Here is a 20,056-nt window from a genome sequence, read left to right as displayed (position 1 = left end):
TTTTATAAAAATCAGTATGGAAATTTACATACATATATTAAAAATGCTTTTTTAACCTGGAACCTGGGGCTTACAAGTCACCATGAAATCCAGGAGGAGGAGTGTGGAAGGTGAGGCCCAGAAGTCACTGATGTCCAGTGTGACCTGAGGGCCCTTCATACGTCAAGATTCCCCACCGGGCATCTCAGAAAGCACCTGCTCTCTACTGAAGGGCTGACAGCTTTGCTTGGTCCCTGGGCCTCAGGCCACGTCGGTTTCTGGGCCCCGAACACAGGAAGACATGGCTGTGGGTGGTGGGGCCCCAGCTCAGGCTCCACCACTCCTGCCCAGGTCGGGACCCCTGAATTCCAAGGTGCCGCTGGGGCACCACCTGGGGATAAGTCCTGCCTGCTCACTCCCTCCAGATACATCAGGAAAAACCCAGAAAACACGTCCTTCCTTTCTAGAACGTGCTTAAAGAGTGAAGATGGGCATGTGATCAACAAAATAAACAGAAGGTAACGTGTTACTGTGTGTGTGTTAGTCGCTCACTCACGTGTGACTCTGCGACCCCGTGGACCGTAGCCCGCCAGGCTCCTCTCTGTCCATGGGATTCTCCAGGCAGGAATACTGGAGTGGGTTGCCATGCCCTTTTTCAGGGGATCTTCCTGACCTGGGGATTGAGCCTGGGTCTCCTGGTAATAAAGTCTACAGAGATAAGCCAACAGGATAGGAGCTCTGCTTCTAACCCCAAGCAGACAACCACAGACCGCCTGGCTGTGCCCCTTGACAGGTGTGAGGTAGGGGAAAATGTACGTGGCGTCTCTTCCAGGCCCTGGACACGGGTACCCGGGCTGTCACCATACAGGGTCGGCTCCAGGACCCCCAGGGCAGACTGGGATTTGTGGGACAGGATTCTGGGGAGGACAAAGCTACCCAGAGGAGGAACTCCAGACCTGTGCAGAGGGTCCCCATGAGCTTTCAGAGGGTTCAGAGCCGACCCAGCGGAAATGTCGCAGAACGTCCTGGTGGCCCGTGCGAGACCCCGGCCACAGGCACCCTGAACAAGGGCCATCCGAGATGGGCCAAACCAAGCTGGAAACCAGGTCTCAAGAGGCTCATGGCAGCCCTCCCTAAGGCTGGCTGCCTCCAGAATAAAAATGAACATTCTTTACATGTCAGGACAACAAAATTCAGGCTCCCAAAAATGTGTGCAAAGTGCCCCACATACAATACAAAATTGCTGGACATTGTAAGAAAGAAGAAAGCGGGGCAAAAGCCCCCAGGAGAATAACATATAAGGAGACAGAAAATGACGGAAGCGAGGGAAGGGGAGATCATTTAGAGACAGCGATCGGAAGGGGGCCGCCTCCACAGAGGCCTGAGCGTGGAGAGGCCAGGACAACGTCCGTGGGCAGAAGGCAGAACGTCGCAGGGCCAGGACGAGGGAGCGCAGTCCCGCGGGGAACCTGCGGACCGAGGCCTGGAGGCCATGGTCGGGGTCGGGGGTTCAGCCTGGGTGAGATGAGAATGCCTGGTGCGCCCCCACAGAGGAGTGGGGTCATCTGACCTGCACCTTGAAGACATTTCCAGCTGACGTCTGCTCACGGCCGGTGGGTGGAAGGGAAGAGTGAGTGCAGGGAAACTGTTGGAGCCCAGGCTGTGGGAGGTTGCGGGCGTCACTGGGGTGGCAGCTGCGGGCCAGAAGAGGTGTGATTCCAGGGGCGTTGGAGGGTGCGGTCGCTGGATGCGCCGTGGTCCGAGAGGAGGGGGAGGCAGAGAGGGCGCCGGAGTTTGGGGTCTGGGCACCCCCAAGAAATGAGCTGCCATGTCCCGAGATGGGGCTGAAGGTCAGAGTTCAGCTGGACCAAGTGTGAGCTGGATATCTGGGTGTCTCAGCAGGGACACAGGTTCGAGTCTGGAGTTCAGGATAGAGTCCATGGGAGGATGGGGGTGCTCAGGGGCCTCCGGCTGACCTTTCAGGCCACTGAATGGCCTGAGGTCATGGGGAGTGCTCGGAGACTGAGGCAGGAGAGACCCAAGGGCTCCGGCCTTTAGCTGGAGGTGAGGCCCCACCGGGAGCCCAAGCAGCAGCTCCGGGGACGACCTAGAGGGGGCAGTGAGTGAAGTGAGAGTCGCTCAGTTGTGTCCGACTCTTTGTGACCCCTTGGACTGTACAGTCCATGGAATTCTCCAGGCCAGATACTGACATGGGCAGCCTTTCCCTTCTCCCGGGGATCTCTCCGACCCAGGGATCGAACCCAGGTCTCCTGAATTGCAGGCGGTTTCTTTACCCGCTGAACCACCAGGCAAGCCCAGAGTGGTGGGATGGGGTAGGAGAAAGATGGAAGAGAAGGCGGCACCCTGGACACCAGGGACATCAACCACTTTACATGCTCCGATGGCCTGAGATGAGTCCTGAGGCTCTATCCTTGAACTTGGTGACACGGGTACCAGAAACATTTTTAGCAAGAGAAGTCTTGGGGAAATGCAGGGGTCGAAAGCCACATTATTGTGGATTCAAGAGAATTTTCAAAAGAGAAAATGAAGGCGGCAAAAAGAGACAACTCTCAGTGACAGCGTCACGCTTCCCCACAGACCTGAGGCCCCCAGGCACCTCTGTCCTGGGGACTGTCCAGGCAAGAGGACCACAGTGGGCTGCCATTCCCTCCTCCAGGGGATCGTCCCGACCCAGGGATCGAACCCAGGTCTCCTGTACTAGAGACAGATTCTTTACTGCCTGAGCCACCAGAGCTTTACAAAAACGGGGAAAGAATTGTGCATCGGCTGCTGAAAGTGGTTACGAGGTCAAGGAAGACATTTTCTTTTTTCCACTGGAGGCTGTTTCCTGCACGTCTGCTGCTGAAAGGAAAGGTCCAGGGCAGAAGGGAAAGTCCCGGAGGGGAAGAGACCCACCCAGGCCCCGGGTCTTTGTGTGGCGGCCATGCCGACAGGGCGCTGGCCTTGGACAGGAGCACCGCGGGGCAGGCTGAGAGGCTGGGTGGTGAGGGAGCAGGTGAATTTATGCTGAAAGGGGAGGCCAAGAGGCCATGGACACCGAGGGGAGGAGGCGGGAGGGATCCCCCTGAGAGTGACCCTGGCTTGACCGGGAGATGCAGCTGGGCCTCCCAGGGCACCTGGGCTCCTCCCTGAGGTCCGCGGCTGCCAATTCAAAGCAGGCTCGCCAGTCTGGCTGCCCACCGTCGGGATGCCAGGCAAGTGTCCTGAGGAGCGGGGTGTGGCTCCGTGAGCACGAGGGCAGGGAGTGGACTGGGAGGGTGCCCAAAGAGCCGGCTCCCCAGCGGGAGGCAGCCAGGGGAGGCGGGGCTGAGGACTGGGGGTCCCGGTCCCCTAACAACCTGCTAGTCGAGCTCAGCAGGTCAGGGTCCAGGAGGGGTCCACACAGGCCGTGGCCCAGGCCTGCGTAAGGGGCGGCCGAGGAAGAGAGGGAGTCACGGGACTGAGTCTCCATCTCAGATCATGTTGTTCAGTTCAGTTCAGTTGCTCAGTCGTGTCCAACTCTCTACAACCCCATGGACTGCAGCACGCCAAGTCTCCCTGTCCATCACCAACTCCCAGAGTTCACTCAAATTCATGTCCATCGAGTCGGTGATGCCATCCAGCCATCTCATCCTCTGTCGCCCCCTTCTCCTGCCTTCAATCTTTCCCAGCATCAGAGTCTTTTCCAATGAGTCAGCTCTTCGCATCAGGTGGCCAAAGTATTGGAGTTTCAGCTTCAGTGTCAGTCCTTCCAGAGAACACCCAGGACTGATGTCCTTTAGGATTGACTGGCTGGATCTCCTTGCCGATCATGTTGGGGAAAGACATTTCCTAATGTCCAGAGTGATGGTGGAGAGACAGGAGTCAGGTCAGCCAACTGGGAGGGTGTGACCCGGGGGTGTGACCCTAGGGGACGTTGTGACTCAGGGCTGTGGCCATCGGGGAAGCCTTGACCTTGGGAGAAGGATGGGATTCTGGGGGTCTGACCCTAGAGAAGGGGGCAGCCCTGGGGGAGGGTGTGACCCCAAGGGGTGTGACCCTGTGGCAGGAGGGACTGGGTTGGGGGTGGCTGGTGGCCCTGGGAGGGATGACCCTTGGGGGTGTGGCCCTAAGGGAGGGCGTGACCCTGGGTGGGAGCTGACCATGGGATGGGCGGTGCCCTAGAGGTGTGATCCTGGTAGCTCCTCCAAGGGTTCGGGCCTCAGGCAAGTAGCCCTGAGAAAGGAGGGGGTCCTGGTCTCGCAGACCAAGAACCAGGGCTGCGGCGCTGAAACGCAGTCCCCTTTCCAGGTCTGCCTGATGGAGGGCTGGGAACTGGACGTCCTGGGGGACTCAGGTGGGCAGGTGCCGGGCAGGTCCCATGGTTTCGCCCTCCCAGCTGCCCAGTGACCAAGGCCGGAGCAGCCCAGGAGGCCTGCACCCTCAGGCAGGGCTCGAAGCTGGAAGCCGCAGGGGCAGGGCCTCGCCCTGGTCAGGTAGGCCCCCACGTGACCCCGAGGGCCCCGCCCCACCAGGCCACCAGCACGGGACCTAAGCCGGGCATCAGGCCCAGGTGGGCTGTTCTCCGTCCAAACCGCTGCCCTCCTCGCCCACCTGCACCCTCGCCCACCTGCGCCCCCACCGGGATCTTGGACTTTGTTCAGGTGGACTCTTTCCTCTTCATCTGTGTTCCCGCAAACCAGCCTCTTCTCCCACCTTTCTTCCTTACCTGAAACCTGGGCGCGTTCTCACCCGTACCTTGGGGAGAACGGCGCTGAGATTCAGGCTACCTTTAGGGACAGGTCTCCCTTCTGTCCTTAGTGAGGCAGGTAGGTGCGGCTGCAGCCCAGTCCCAGCCTGTACAGCGCGGGGGGAGCGACGGTGTTGGGCGGGGGGACCTCTGGGTTTTTTTCCTCAAGCTTTTCCTTTAGCGATGTTTTCTGAGGGGCGCTTTATTTTTAAAGTATTTAAAGACCATGGGTTATGAGCAGTTTGCAGCAACTTGGGAAGGGCCATGGGCGCCTGAACTGGAGGGCGGGCACGCAGCGCAGGCACATGGGCGCGTGCCGCTTCTCGTGACAGAAGCAGGGAGTCAGCGGGCGACGGCAAGTGACCTTCCCCACTCTCGGTGTCACGATCACCGACTTCCTCTGAAAAACGCTACAGATTAGCTCTGATGCTCCACAACATTTAAAAGGAGGATGGACGTCTCCCACTTCCGGCTGACGAAACGCAGTGATCTGCCTGCTTGGTCACTGTCGCCTCATGAGACCTGGACTGGGAGCAAGTCGGTCGCCTGACCTTCCGTTGGCCACTGGCTGGACACCTGTCCAGGGCAAGAGCTGACCACAGCGGGTGGGCCTGGGGGGCCTCAGGACAACCCCCGTCCACTGAGGGATGGTCCCGGTGGGGAAGACGTGGGACGGACCGAACCCGAGTGGGAGAGGGAATAAAAGCTATGGACAAAAGCAGAAAGTGCAAGGTATTTATTAACACATCTCTCGAATTACAATACAGTTCAAAACACATTTCTTGGCATGGAATCACATAGATGACACACACAGAATACATTTTTTCCAACTATGTCACAACGGTTCTTCACACATATTCCTGATAAAGCTGTCACAGCGATTAGCGCAAAGTGGAAAACGGGGTAAAACAAGGCACCATCCCCGCCCGCAAACGTGAGAGTGGTGCGCTGGGTGGAGACACGGAGCAGATCACCCAGAAGAAAGCAACTCGCTTAGCTCTTGATTCCTCAATCCCAGTGTGCGCCCCACAAACACAGCTGCAGACGCCGTGCCGAGCCGGCCCAGGCCAGCTCGCAGCACTTAGCAATACGCTTAGGAAGGGTCACAGCCAGCCAGAGCGCGACAGAGCCCGACGGGCCGTCGCCTCCCAGCGGAAGAAGAGCGCGCTACCACTAACACTGACCCACGCAAGAGAGGTCCTGCAAAAGGAGAGGGAGGAACAGAGGGCTGGTGAGTGCCCGGGCGCGGGCCGGCCTCCGCGCAGCGCCTGCAAACAACAGAACCCAGAGGTTACTCTGCCAGCCGGAGACCTGCGGGAACAAATGGGGAGTCAGACCTGTCAAAGCAAAGGGTGAGACGACGCAGCACAGGGGACTCGCGACAGCTGAGTGGAATTCTCAACGCCAACACGGGACACAGCGGCCAGGACAGAGTCACCGGAGGCGGCAGCAGGAGGAGAGAACGGTCAGCCAGCAACGCAAGTGAGAGAAGGGCATGCTTGTGGGGACGGTGGGGGTGGGCTTAGCAGGGAACCCCGAGGGGAGGAAGGGGTGTGCAGGAGGCCTGGCTGATGGAGCCCAGACTCTCAGCAGCAGGAGTGAGACCAGACAGGAAGTCCAGCAAAGAGAACCAGCTCAGAAATGAAAAGGAAAAAAAACAAATCAGATTTCAGGCTGTGTTGCTGGTGAACCTGAAAATTAAACAGCAGAATTAAAGCCTTAGAGTTAAAATCCTCACAGAGGAAAAAACAATTCTGGATCCCACGCCTGTGAAAAGCAAAGCTGAGTTATCAAAACAAGTGGTTATTTGCTCTTCCGTCAATAGCTATAAATGTGTGTCATATAAATGTTGCTTTAAAAACATAAATTATATATCCTGAGACAATACTGCAGAGAGCACAGAACTTAAACAGTCCTTTAAAAATCAGGTTCCATTACGTGCCCTTAAAATGAAAAACAGTTTAAAAGAAAATCATGCTAGAAGAATGTCAAGAGGTCTACTTTCTAGAGTATATTAAATTACTAAATACAGAATATATTAAAACAGTACATCTGTTTGTCCATTCTGTGGAAAGTATTAAAATTCAAAGACTACAATCATGTTTCTTTTTAAAGGCCTGTATTCTTCTACATACCTTTCAAAATCAGTAAACTAAAGCGCCGACATGAAGGCCTTTTTACATTTTAGTTGGTGAGAAGTGAGAGCAAGAAGCAAGTTCTCACTAGAAACGCCTGTACTGCCTCCTCATCTTAATGAAAGACTTCCTACCAAAATACAGCACAGAAAAGAGACGTAAGATTTTTTGCACATTTTCTAAAAAGAGCAGGTTTTTCACACGTGTAAAACCAAAGACCCTTCCCCACCAAACGCTACCAGCAGGTATACCCGGGATCCAATATGAATCAGAGGGTTGCTTGGTTCCAGGACACAGAACCATGGGCCCTTTAAATGAGGAAAATTAAACAGGTTGCAAAAAAACCTTACACAAAATCCTTAGGATTTAATAGTAAGTCAAGGCTCACTGCCTTTGCAGAGTTCATATTTACTGATGTCCAAAACAACACATCATTCACATGATTTAAAAAGAGGTGAAAAGGCTAATTTAAATGCTCATTAAGTACAGGAGAACATCTACATTCTCCCTGTAACGGATGTAATTCCTATGGCTTCCTCCAAGAGGACAGGGGTGTCTCCTGGTCCCATTTTGTATCATCCACCCCTTCAGTTAGTTAATCCCCTTTCAGAATACCGTCACTTAGAAAAACCTGTAAAAAAGTCAACCATGCCTTTCAAGCACCCCACCCACTCAGAGACAAAGGAGCTGGGCTGCGGTGGGGGGCTGGGATGGGGTCCAGGCTGGGGCATGGTCTGCAGAAGGTGGCGGCGTGGTCTGCAGAAGCAGGGCTCCCGGTGGGGTGCAGCCGGGGGGCACGCTGCCACTCCAGGGACTGGGGGCCAGAAGCTAGGGGGCTCGGGGGCTCCACACCCCATGCGTGGCTCTAGGCGCTCTGCACACAGACCTCAACCAAAACCTGACTGTCCTCATCAGGGTCCCTGGCAGTCAATGGTCCATAAGCACACTGAGCTTACCTTCAATTAAACAACAGAGAAATTAAAAAATAAAAAGCAGAAAACAAACAACAAAAACTACAAAAGAGTCAAAAAAAAAAAAAAAAAGGAAAGAAGTGACAGGCTCTCAGAACAACCTGGCCCTAAGTCTCATCTACCATCCAGATCCGCCAGCCGGGCCTCCTCTCGTCCACCAGCTTGGCGGTCCGCTGCACGCAAAGCGCGCGGCCCTGGCGTGGCCGTCGCTGTGACCACCACCCGCCCGCCCACCCCAGCTGCCTCCTCCTCAGCGCCGGGCGTCAGGACCAGGCTCCTGGCCAGCCCTGCATGCTCTACCTCCCTGCACTCCGTCCTGTCCTTCTTCACCCTGGTCACCTCTCCCAGCCTCCCTCCAGCAACAAAGTCTGCTTGCATCATTTAGCAAAACGCCCTTAAAAAAAAAAAGATCCCCGAGTGCAGGATCTAAAGCTGTCACAATTCAGAAACTCTACAGAACTAAGCACAAACAATTGTTCATCTAGGACCTTTTACAAATCATGAGAAGACCCCAGTCAGAAATAGTTACGATGAAGTCCCCCCGCCCCCCTCCCCGCCCCACCCCCCACCCCCGGTGCAGAGAGGGCACAGGCCCTGCTGAGGGTGCTGCCCGGCCAGAAAGGGCGGAACCCTCAACATTGCTTTCGGAAAAAAGAGCTGGTATTTCTCCCTTAGAAGGATATCACGTAAGACTTAACAGATATGGACAGACCAACGGAAATGCAAGGTTAGCTCAGTAAGTAGCTAAGTGAACTTATATTACAGCATTAAAATCAAAACAAGATAATACGAAAAGAAAGGGTACCTGAGCTCCACATAATCGCTAAAGTCTTTACCTTATGAGATATAATGATATTTACTGGCTTCTTGAATTTGTGAACAAATAATACACAGATCAGGATAAATGTATTGACTTACTACCATCTTTATAAAAATCGAATATACACACAAACACATCAACATTATGGAACTGTATCCATTAAACTTTGATAAGACAACACAAAAGAACTAACAAATAGCTACGATGTTGCTGAACTGAAAGCATTTCCCATAACGATTTAATTTTAAAAGGTCCATATTTACATAGTGTGTTAACTGCTTCTGCATCTCACTTTAAATGCATGATAAATAAAGAACAAAGATAATGGTTGCAACAGATCTTCCCAGGGGGTTCATCGTGCGGTGGTCTGGTTGCACTGCACTGCGCGAGGCGGGAATAGTGCTCCTTTCTAATTCTGCTTCCTTCCTTTCCCAGTTTCCTCAAGGAAACCGAGGCTGCGTCCCCAAGCCTGGCCGGCACTGACAGCCCGTGCCCACGGGCCCAGCGTGTCAGGAGGCGACCACGGGGAGCCTCTCTAACCGGGCCTTGACGGAAGGCCTGGCCGACTTGGCCGATGGCCGTTCAAGAATGTTCTATCCAGAGAAAGCATGTTCCGGGTGTGTGCAGACAGTTACAGACGCACACGTGTCCCGGGGCACCATATCGGGCTCAGACAACACAAAGCAGCCCTTAGGGTAGCCGTGAACAAGGTGCCCAAATAGGATTCGTTTATTATCACTAACTAGAAAAAAGGGTGCCTAGCTACGTTATGGAGACAACGGGCAGATTTTTAGCTTCAAAGTCATAGCACACTATTTCAAAAAGCGGTAAAATCGGCAGGCTCATTTCACTGCGTCATCAAGCCCTGAACAAGTCCCGTAACTGTGAGCCTCCTGCCGCCTGAGGGGGAGGTGGCCTGGACCCCGCTGCATGGCGCCTGCAGTACCCCACTTGCCCCTTCAACCCAGCTCGCTGTGGTTGAGCCACACGAGCCATGCTCGTGTGAACACACCTGCATCTACTCGTGAAGACGGGCGGGGAGGGGGGGTGGGGGCACGCGCCAGGCGCCCCCAGCAACAGGTGATCGAGGGTGTTCTACCAGTGCCTACCGCTTCCTGGAACTGCAGCCTCTGAGCAGCGGCCATGAGCACCCACCTTCACGTTGCAGGCTCCCTCCTAGCACGTGGCGCACTGTGGAGTCAGCGCTACAGAGGCTCGCGGGTCTCAACACTCCCCTGCAGTTCTGGTGACTTAATTTGAAAAAGATAAAATTTCAACTGTGAAAACAAGAAGATACAAGATCACATGACCTGTGTCTCAGCTCCCCACGAGAAAGCTGAGAAAGGGGTGCCCTGCTGAGGGTCCTCGCTGCGCTAACCAGCACAGGCGTCTGTTTCCCTTAATTCTACTAATAAACGTGACAGGAAATCTTACGTATAAAATTCAGCTAAAAAGTCTGAGTACGCCCCAGTTATCACCTGCCCCAGTAGTTCAGGCCCATGTTAGAAAATCCCAACAGTGAGACTCCTTCACGAGCACAAATACAGTAAGGACTTCTGCCATCGTCTGCCCACAACGGATTTCACTGAAGATGACTTTACGGGGTGCAAGCGTCTCACCTGCATGAAGCTACCCCAAGTTCTGCAGCCGCCCGCCCACACGCCCGAGCAAGCAGCCCCCTGCTCCGGGCTCCGCTCAAGGACAGTGCAGCCCCTGCTCAAAGGCCCCTGCTCAAAGGGCCTTCAGAAAAGAAAACGCTCGTCACAGCAGTGATAACCAGGCTTCCCAACAGTCACATACGTATCACAGAGCTGGTGACATGACTATGCCTCTTGGGGCTGTGTCTAAAAAGAGGAAAAAACCAAACAGGTCCTTTCAAGCTTCCAGCTGGCCTACCCTCACCTAGCGGGGCCCCAAAACCTGCGCTTAGTCCGGGGGCTCACGCCAGTGCCCACCAGCTTCTCCATGGTGTTTGGGCAGAGTGTAGAAAGGGGCATTCCCTCTGGAACTGGGCTGGCGCTCTGGGAATATTTACAAGAAGCAGAATCTGCTGCACAATTGGCACCACTCCCAGCCACCCGCACACCCTGCTTCCCAAGATATCGCCACCCGAATTTGCCTCTACGTTTTCACAAATGCCCTGGAGGGCCTTCTGAGAAAGGAACGCGAGTGAAGCTGGGTGAGAAACACACTCGTCTAGCCTGCACTGAAGATAAGTGCAACCATTATCAAATATTCTTTGCTGTGAAAAATACTGAGCATCTGTGACGGTGATGGTCTCTCCTGACTAAGTCACTGGGATCGGTCATACAGTGAGATCACAAACAACAACGTCTACATGCATTGTAAGCACTTGGAAAACGAAAGAAAACGGAACTGCAGTTCTCTGTGGTGGCAACAGAGCCTGAGCGCTCTAACGGCGACGCGAGTCTGCCACGTCCCTCAAGTCCAGCTCTTCTGGAATCGACCCCAGGCCGTCGGGCATCTCGGACAACGGCCTGGCAGGGCTGTGGATGGAGAGACTCGGCTCGTGGGGCCTCTGCGCGCAGCTCCGGAGGAGTTCCACAGTGTGTGTGCGGCGTCCCGGTCAGCCCGTCCGCGGAGGTCACTCGACAATCAGGGCCACGTTGATGTGGGACAGGTCTATCATGTGCCTGCGGGAGGGCACACGGCACACACGTGAAGCCCCCTGCCCTGTGGGACCGCCCACGGCACGCTCCGCAACGCGTCCTGCAGCCGGCCCACCCTCGTCTGGCCCCAGGGACTCCACGCTACCTGTGGAACTTCTGCTGGAACGCCAACGCATGGGCTGGCTCCTTGAACTTGGCTATGGCTTTCCGCTGCTGGGGGAGCATCTGCAAGCTCTGCAGGAAGAGGACAGAAGCGTGTCAGAGCGGGGCTGTGCATCACGCGACACCGCGGCATAGGGTGTGACGCGCACGCTGGTCCGTCGGGGTTAACACGAGGTTCCAGTCCAGGCGGACCGCAGGTCCCTGACACAAACTAGTACTTCAAGCTCCCCGTCGAAACAGCCCCACGCCCCGGCCCTAAGCAGCACTCAGCACCCTCCAGGCCAGGTGTAAAGACCCTCCTTCATTTGCTCGCCAGCTGCCCTCCTTCCCTCCACTTGCTCACACAGGCCTAAGGCAGGCGCCCACCCTCGGAGACTTCCTTCCCCTTAGGCGACGTTCCCCGGGCCCCACTCACACAGGAGGGACGAGGTGGGCCAGGGGCTCAGGGCGGAGGGGCGGCGCTCCCCCGAGGACCGCTGGGGCAGACCCAGGTCCTCACGCAGAGCGGGGCTGCCAGGGGGCGCGGCTGGGACCGGGGCAGCCCTCAGCTCTGTCTGCTCACACTCTGCACTTTAAAATGTCGGGGAGCATGAAGCGGCACCTTAAATTAAATCCTAGGATGTGAAACACCATTTCCGAGGCTACTCTCCCAAGTGAAGACCAGAGGCGTGCGTGGAGTGGACAGATCTGTGTAGCGAGACCACCAGTGCCAGGACCGTGAACGGACAGATGGTCCTCACACCTGCCCCAAGGATGAGAGGAGCTCTGTGCTCCAACAGAGCACTCTAGGATTTGGGAGGGACACGCCGAAGGAGGACTCGGATTTCTCAGCCAGCCCACTCTCCAGAGTCTGACCCTTCTCAAGCATTTTCGTGACTGGCCACATGTCTCTGGGGCAGTGAGCAAAGTGCCCAGTGGGGTGGGGGGTGGCAGAGACCTTGCTCCCTGGAGGACCCGACCCGAGGAAGCAGCAAGGACTCAGCAACTGAGAGCCATCTGCTGTGTCTGGGCTTCTGCCCAGTGAAGTGCAGCAGCCAGAAACATAACCAGCAGCAAGACACCACCCTTGACAAGAGTTTACACATGTGGCGGTTTCGTTTTAGAGCACTTGTTCAAAGACCTCCAACAGAAGTACCTAGCCAAAACATCAATTCTCTGAAACACATTGAGAAAGCCACGTTGTGTAACAGAACAGGCGCCCCCAACTCTCATAAACACAGCACCCCACGAGTAAGCACGGTGAGCAGAGTACTAAGGAAACGCTTTCCCAAAAGCTGCTCTCCGGCACTTACACAGAAACAGTCTCCAGTGCCCAGCTGGCGTGGCGCTGAGCTTCATACCGGCCGCGCGGAGGGCAGTCAGGTCGCCCGGCACGCCGCCAGGCAACCCTGACCGGCAGCAGGCCCAGGATGCCGGGTGCAGGGCAGCCACCGGCAGGCCCTCTTGACGCCAGCTCAGCAAACAGCAGATTCACCTCTTCTGTCAGATACAAAACCCAGAAGCACAAGAATTTTCTTGATAATTTCACTGATCACTAAGTTCACTGGACAAAGTGAAGTCGCTCAGTCGTGTCCGACTCTTTGCGACCCCATGGACTGTAGCCCGCCAGGCTCCTTTGTCCATGGGATTCTCCAGACAAGAGTACTGGAGCGGGTTGCCATTTCCTTCTCCAAGTAAAGCTGGACAAGAAAAGCTCAATATTAGTTTCTCTGGGACACACCGGCAGCACACAGCTTTCCTGGCCTCTGAAATCCCACTTGCATTACTCGACAGACACCTGCCGGCCCCAGCTTTCAGCACACACCCGCTCTCTGTCTTTTCCTCCAACCATCTCCAACTGCTGACACTCTAGAGCTGCCCCCGAAGGGAAGAGGCAAGAGGAAACGCCGGGCTGTCCCGTGACCCGCGGAGCCCTGAGGGGAGCGTGGTAGGAGCTATCCTCCGGTCATGAGAACAGCCCCGCATTGCAGCAGACACCCCGCCAGGCCCGCCTCCTGACCCAGGTCCCCACTCCCGCCATGCGGCTGCAGCACTCAAGGATGCCAAGCACAGCTTCGTGCCAACTGCTGCCAACACCACGGCAGTTCTCAACACAAGAACCACAGCTTACTAGACTTATTCTGTCGAAAGCTACAAAAATCACTCAACTAGGAACAGATAAGGAAGACTAATTTGTTACGATGGCACAGATAATTATCCGCACTCTACGACTCACAGATGGAATCTAGATTTTGAAAACACCATGCTCTTCTTCTGAGAAAAAGAATGTTGAGGCTGTATTTCCTCTGGGTGACTTCACAATGTGGAGTGAAACATGACGCTTCCTGTTTACCACTTATCATATAAAATGGCATCTGAGGTAAGATTTGTTTATCTGTATCTACCTGGTTTAAAGCTCAATTTAATTGAAAAAGTATCAATCAAAAGAGCGTAAACTTTCAATGAAATTCTTAAATCACCGGCGTGAGCTGCTTCTCAACAGTCAACATAAGCAGTAAGAACACCGTCTTAAAATCTGTTTTTCCTCCCCTTATTGACATTTCTGCACCTTTTCTTTTTTTTTCAAAATACAGAGGCTATTTTCAGATAAAACATTAATACACTGCCAAAACTGAATATTTAACCATTTCTGACCTACCAAAGTGACAAATACTAGCGATCCCTCTACTGGGAAGATACAAGAAGATCCCGTAGACTATAAACTAAAGGGCATGCATGATAATCACCAGCTTCCACTCTGAAAATACATCCTGCAAATCAGCAGCCCATTTCCAAATAAGTAAGCACTTTAGTTTACCCAGAACAAACTGAGAGGTAAACTCTGTCTCCACTCTACACTCTCTGACTGGCCCATGGGGACAGGCTCACTTGCCCACCTCACCCAGATATACTTGTCATTTCTCAGAGACAAGACACCTGCAGACGATTCCCGAGAACACCTGCGCTACTGTGAACAGCAGAACACAAGCCACGACGCCCTCCCGGGGCGGCTTCCTGCACGTGGGCTCAGTGGCCCCGCTCAGGCCCCTGGACGAGCTGCCACAAGCACTGCAGGGGCAGCGGGCAGTTAAAGTCCAGAAAACTGTCCTCACCGTTCTGGGTCTCTTTTCCCTGTTCAGGGAAAGCTCCCCCTCTTTCTAGGAAGAGCCTGCGTTGGTGTCTGTGTGCTTGAATAAACGACCACGCTGGGGGGACTCTGCAGTGAACCCGCAGTCCTGAAAATCACCTACACTACTCTCCCTACTCTGGCCAACAGTTCCCGGTGCCTTCGGGAACCGACTGAAGCCAAAACTGACGCTGATATTCGGAGTTTTAGACACACACAAAAATGCTCAAACAGAGCCCCAGGTATAAGCCATCAGATTTATAGTGACAGCGGCCCCTGGGCGGCCAGGCCCCAGGGGCACCTGGGGAACCCCCTTCTCACACGGCAGGCCTGGGGCGTGCCAGGCGGCGGGCCTGCCCCGACTCCAGCTCTCTTCCCCAGGGCCCGCGGCTGGGCTGGAGTGCAGGGGCACCGCCCTCTTCATTCTGGACGCAGGTCACCCGACCCTCTTGCTGGTGATGGGGTGTTTGCAACAGCGACTCTGGCGTCTCAGACCACTCCATCACACGCTGCTTCCTCTTCACGTTTACACGAGATGTGGTCTTTTTTGACGCCGAGTCTGTGTCTTTTCCTCAATTCCAATGTCTGGGCTTCCTCTCACCCACAGCGTAAGTGCTGTCCCTTCTGCTCTGACACAGTTAAGAGACACTCTGAGGCTCCCCTTCCACTCTCATCTTGTACAAACTTACCCTACAGATCACAGCCCTTGGGTTACCATGCACTCTGCCTGGAATCCTCTTTTTCGGGAGAATTATTTACAACAGTGTTTTCAGAACTGTGCGTGTCAGCCTCCGGTTAACAATCTTCAGATCATGTGGCCACGCCTGTTTTCTTTAAAGCTCAAAACATCAGTTTTGGGAATATCTACATTTCTCTTAAATAGTCACTGGAAGGACTGATGCTGAGGCTGAAGCGCCAATACTCTGGCCACCTGATGTGAAGAACTGACTCACTAGAAAAGACCCTGATGCTGAGAAAGATTGAAGGCAGGAGGAGAAGGGGACGACAGAGGATGAGATGTTTGGATGGCATCACTGACTCAATGGACATGAGTCTGAGCAAGCTCCGGGAGTCGGTGAGGGACAGCGAGGCCTGGCGTGCTGCAGTCCATGTGTCACAAAGAGTCGGACACGACTGGGCGACTGAACAGCAACATTTAACTACACCTAGCGTTTTCTTCCCCAAACGTCCTCAACTCCAAAATAACTGAACTGCTTCCACTGAGATCCCGACTTCCTCCAGGTCACCCCAGACGCTCCTGATCCGTCAAAACCAGACAAGGCAGGCAGGAGGGCTCCTCACAGGAGGTGAGATGCTTCAGCACAATCCCACCTCACACGATGGCTCTAAGGGGCTCCTCCTCACCAGGTAACCCAAGATACCCCCAGAACAAGGGCTTCCCCTGTGCCTGTGCCCCGTAACAGCCGCACTGGCGGCCTGAAGTGACCCCAGAGACCTCACGCAGGGAAGACAGGCCTCCTTCTGAGGGCACACGCTTTCCCTCTGCAGCGCCCGGGGACCCATGTCTCTTTCACCCCACCTCCGCGGTAACCAGAGCAGAGGCAGAGGCGGAGACGAAACGTGCACTACTGTGCGGTGCCTGGGGGAAGTCCTCGGCTGGGAAGCTGCACTCCAGGAAATAGCAAACTCGGGACCGAGACGGAAGCCGCCTCGACGCCCGACGCCCGCGGCCCCACCACATCCTGGAAGGCCCGGCAGCTGACGAGGCTCACCTGTCCACGGAGCCCCCAACCACGACCCCCAACGTTAAGCCAGCCACCGCACTCTCACTCCACCCCAGACTGCCTGTCCCTTCCCTACGAGCAGGACCCCTGGCGTGGTGGACAGGCAGACAGGCCCTTCTTTCCGGTTCCTCCCACAGCCCTACTGGTGGGCACCGGGCAGGGCCTTCTGGGTGCAGACACCGCCTGCTCTCAGGGCACGCGGGCGCCAGGTGGCGCCACAGCCCAGCCCACCAGAGGCCTCACGTCTGCCTCTCCCGCAGCCAGGAGGCCTGGACCTCCTCACCACCCGCCTTGAAGGGTATTTACAGTTAAACCACATGCAAGTCTTGTTATAAGCATCTTCTCACAATTTAAACTTACCAACATTGGTCTTCAGCTATCTAATGCTGGCAACCTTTGTTACATCAGCACTGTGTGATCTCAGTGCTTACAGACCTGTGGACGCCCCTCAACACCATCCCTCGGGACTAAGACTGGCAAGGACAGAGGGGTGCTGGCTCCTTGGGACCCTTGGGATGGCCCACAGGCCCTCCTGGGCAGCTGCTGAATTCCTCACCCTTGGGGACTCCTTCCAGCAGCATTCTAAGGGCACCTGATGTAACCACTCTTATCTTCCCGTCTTCTTCTCTAATAAAAAGAAGCCTTTAAATACCCAGTAGTAGTTTTGCTCTGCTTTAACAAAGTGCCCTCCATTAAACTTTAACACAATGATCTCTAATCCTTCTTTCCAGAACAGGAGAAAGAAAAAAAGGCAAATGGGAAAATGGCCCCCAGAACGCAGCACTCAAACTCCGACTTCTGCAGGTTAGTCGCGTAGCGCTGAGCAGCAACGGCTCTGCCATCACGCGCTGACCCTGAGCGCAGGCTCACTCTCAAGGACGCACAGGAGAATCATCGGGACCGCGGGGCAGGAGCACAGCCCAGACCGACCGGGGTCACACATGGAGAGCAAGAGCACCACCACCTCCCGCCCCGACCCAGGCTGGGAGCCAGCCAGGAGCAGGGCCCAGGGCAAGCCTGGACTCGCCACCCACCCCACTCCACCCCAGCCCAGCCTGGGGTCCCAGGCTCACTCCTCAACTGTGATCTGATCCCAGGTTTTCAACTACCATAGGTTGGAGAATCTCCACTCAGGAGACCTGTATTTTTAAAAGCATCGTAAGCTCTCTGACGCCAGCTGTGTTCCTGCAGGTTAACCCGTTCTATGACAGGCTGTCCAAGAAGAGCTCTCTGTGGATACAAGCTTAACGTGTCTGATAACAGACAAGCCACTCCTCAAGAATTCAAGGATAATTTCAGGATTTCAAAGGATAATTTGTTCAGCTGGAATAAACAGTTCATGAAGTTTCTGAGCACCTGAAAAACTCCAAACACTCTAACCCTCAGGCAAAAAGTTCTGGTACCAAGCGTGCACAATGGTAAAACATTCAGCTTTCTTCTCAGGGGCTTTAAAGAACTGAGTCTTGGGAGGGCAAGACGGAGGGCACAGACCGAAGGCACAGGGTGGCCCACCTGGATGGGCCCCACCGACGTCAGCAGGCTCTTCAGCTGGGCGTCGGTGGTGGACGAGGAGAGCCCCTCCACAGACACAACGCAGGGCTGAGGCTTGCACTCCACCACCCGCAGGTTCTGCTTGTTGGGCATCAGGCGGCCCCGGCCCATGGCTCCCGCCAGGCCCCGGCCTCTCCCATGCACGAGCACCTGGTAACGAGAGAAAACCATTCAGGGTCAGGCTGCATGTCTGACATAGCGTGAGCGCGTCTGCCAGAGTCCACCAAAATACACCACGGGCTGCAGGGTCCTCTGCAGCTGCTCCCCACTGTCAGAAAGGGCCAGCAGACTCGCATGAGGAGAAGAGGAAGCGGTGCAGTCTCGGTCAGCCTGGGCAGCACGCACGGTGCCAGGGGGCACTGTGTGCCACAGTCGACCTGCTCACACGGTCGTCCTGTGCATGCAGCAGTAGGACCACAGGCTCCAGAAAGGCGCTCGGCTGACACCAAGACACGGGTCCTCACGGGCCCCAGAGCCCGAAGTTCCCCACTGTGGGTCAGGCCCGCACGGGGGGTGGGAGGCAGTGCCAGCGAAGTTGCGCGGCACTGCCCCCAGCCACTCCCCATCACTGCGGGCCACGGCAGTATCCGTCCTGAAAGGCAGATTCTGCAGCAGGGGTCCCCCACCCCCACCACACAACACTCCTTGGCACCCCAACTACAGCGACTAGAGAACCCTGAGGGCAGTATCTGTGCTCACAGCTATGGTGGGGCCCTTCCTAAGGCCCTTCTCATCACTCATCCAGGGACAACACCCGACTCAAGGGAACTCAGACTGGAACATTCTTTAAAGCTCTGACCCGAAGGTACGATGAATGTGACTGGGGGGGTGCCTCTCGCAGCACAAACGGACAGTCTGTTTGCTCCTGCGTCAGAAGGTATTTATGAGATAACACACACGAAGTGATTTAAACATTTCAAAGACCTAGGTTGGTCTTCACACTAACACTACTCCTCAGTATCAGCAGCAAGACCAGCAGGGGAGGGACTGGCAGGGTCCAAGCGCTTCCAGGAGAACTCAGAGCAGGCGTCTGCCATCCTCCTCACACGTGTGCGGCTGTCGGGCAAAGAGCAGGGGCCTTGGGAGGGCCATGAAGACGCCCCTCACTAGAAGCTGTGGGGAGGGGTGCCCCCACGGGACATGATGGGACATGGCGCACACTCCTCTCCTGGAAAGGTGGCCACGGCTCTCATCTCACACACGGAGCTCAGACAAGGCATCCCTCGGTGCAGAAAGAACCAGGGCCAGAAGCACTTCCTCGGGCAGGGGACTTCACCCCAAAGGCTTCCCATCTGTGAACGAGGCGCTGAGGAGGAAACTTCAGAGGAGCCTCTGGAGCAGCAGCTGGGAGGGTAGGGGGCCACGCAGAGCCGCGCCCATAGCGCACTCTGAGCTGCAGGAGACAACCGCTCCCTGGGCCCCGGTGAGCTTCCAGAGTCACACCGTGAAGCCGAGGGAGGGAAGCACGCCTGTGAGCACATCAGCTTTCAACCCAGGGGCGGAGGTGCTCTAGCTCCTTTCCCAGCACTCCAGAGGACGGGGCTGGGCCGCACCTTCTTGGCTGGGTGGATCCCCTGGATGCTCTTGATGCCTGGCGGGCCGGCCGCGTGCATGTGGGCCCCCAATGCAGGGTGCTGGGGCTGCTGGAGGGCCCCCTTGGTCAGTGTCACCTTGCGGGCGGGCTGCTGCCTCACCTCTGGGGGCTGAGGGATCCGCTGAGGCTGGCCCTCTGGGTGAAAAAAGCCGTCGCTCTCTCCTCCCTGCTGAAACAGACAAGGCAGCGCGCTGGTCAGTGTCTGCACAAGCAAGCCTCCCTCCCCAGCACCGGGGTCCACCTCGATCACTGCTCAACCAAGGGCGGGCCCACCCACCGGCCATCTCATGAGGGCCACTACGGAAAGGACATGCTCACCTGACAGGCGTTAAGGTTAAAGAGCCTTTATCAAATTTAAATCTAAGACCTTTAATTACTGGATCCACTCAAGAGATGTGTAATTATTAAAGTAGGTCCTCTTTAGTTCAATGAAATACTGCTTAACTTTAAAAATAGTTCACGCTTGACATGCCTTTTCCATTGTTAGGAGCATCCTTTTGAAAATCTGATAGTATGCATCAGCAGTTGCTTTGAACTTTTAACTCCCTTTCAAACCTCATGAAAGTGGGTCATCTTCCCGACAGCCCCTGGGCACATCCTAGCACGTCCTCCCTACAGATACAACCCTCAACAG

General features: G+C 55.4%; 1 protein-coding gene across 10 annotated transcripts in view; it reads right to left on the bottom strand.

Moving 5' to 3' along the window:
- Positions 1-5,429: 5,429 nt before the first annotated feature.
- Positions 5,430-20,056, bottom strand: part of RBM33 (RNA binding motif protein 33) — a 110,773-nt gene continuing 96,146 nt past the window's right edge. For 7 of the 10 annotated variants that reach the window (XM_059886006.1, XM_024991295.2, XM_010804693.4 and 4 more), the window contains 4 exons: positions 19,382-19,591; positions 17,790-17,978; positions 11,410-11,498; positions 5,430-11,288 (listed from right to left, as the gene is read on the bottom strand). In XM_059886006.1, coding sequence (XP_059741989.1) covers positions 11,240-11,288; positions 11,410-11,498; positions 17,790-17,978; positions 19,382-19,591 — 537 coding nt within the window. In that variant the 3' untranslated portion in view covers positions 5,430-11,239. The remainder of the gene's footprint in view (positions 11,289-11,409; positions 11,499-17,789; positions 17,979-19,381; positions 19,592-20,056) is intronic. The other 3 variants (XM_010804694.4, XM_010804696.4, XM_002686984.6) reach the window with 1 other exon arrangement.

Source organism: Bos taurus, chromosome 4 (genome assembly GCF_002263795.3).
Source record: "Bos taurus isolate L1 Dominette 01449 registration number 42190680 breed Hereford chromosome 4, ARS-UCD2.0, whole genome shotgun sequence".
In the NCBI taxonomy this organism is placed as follows: Eukaryota; Metazoa; Chordata; class Mammalia; order Artiodactyla; family Bovidae; genus Bos; species Bos taurus.
The sequence above is the reverse complement of the archived record's forward strand: the minus strand, read 5'-3'. Positions and strand labels throughout refer to the sequence as shown.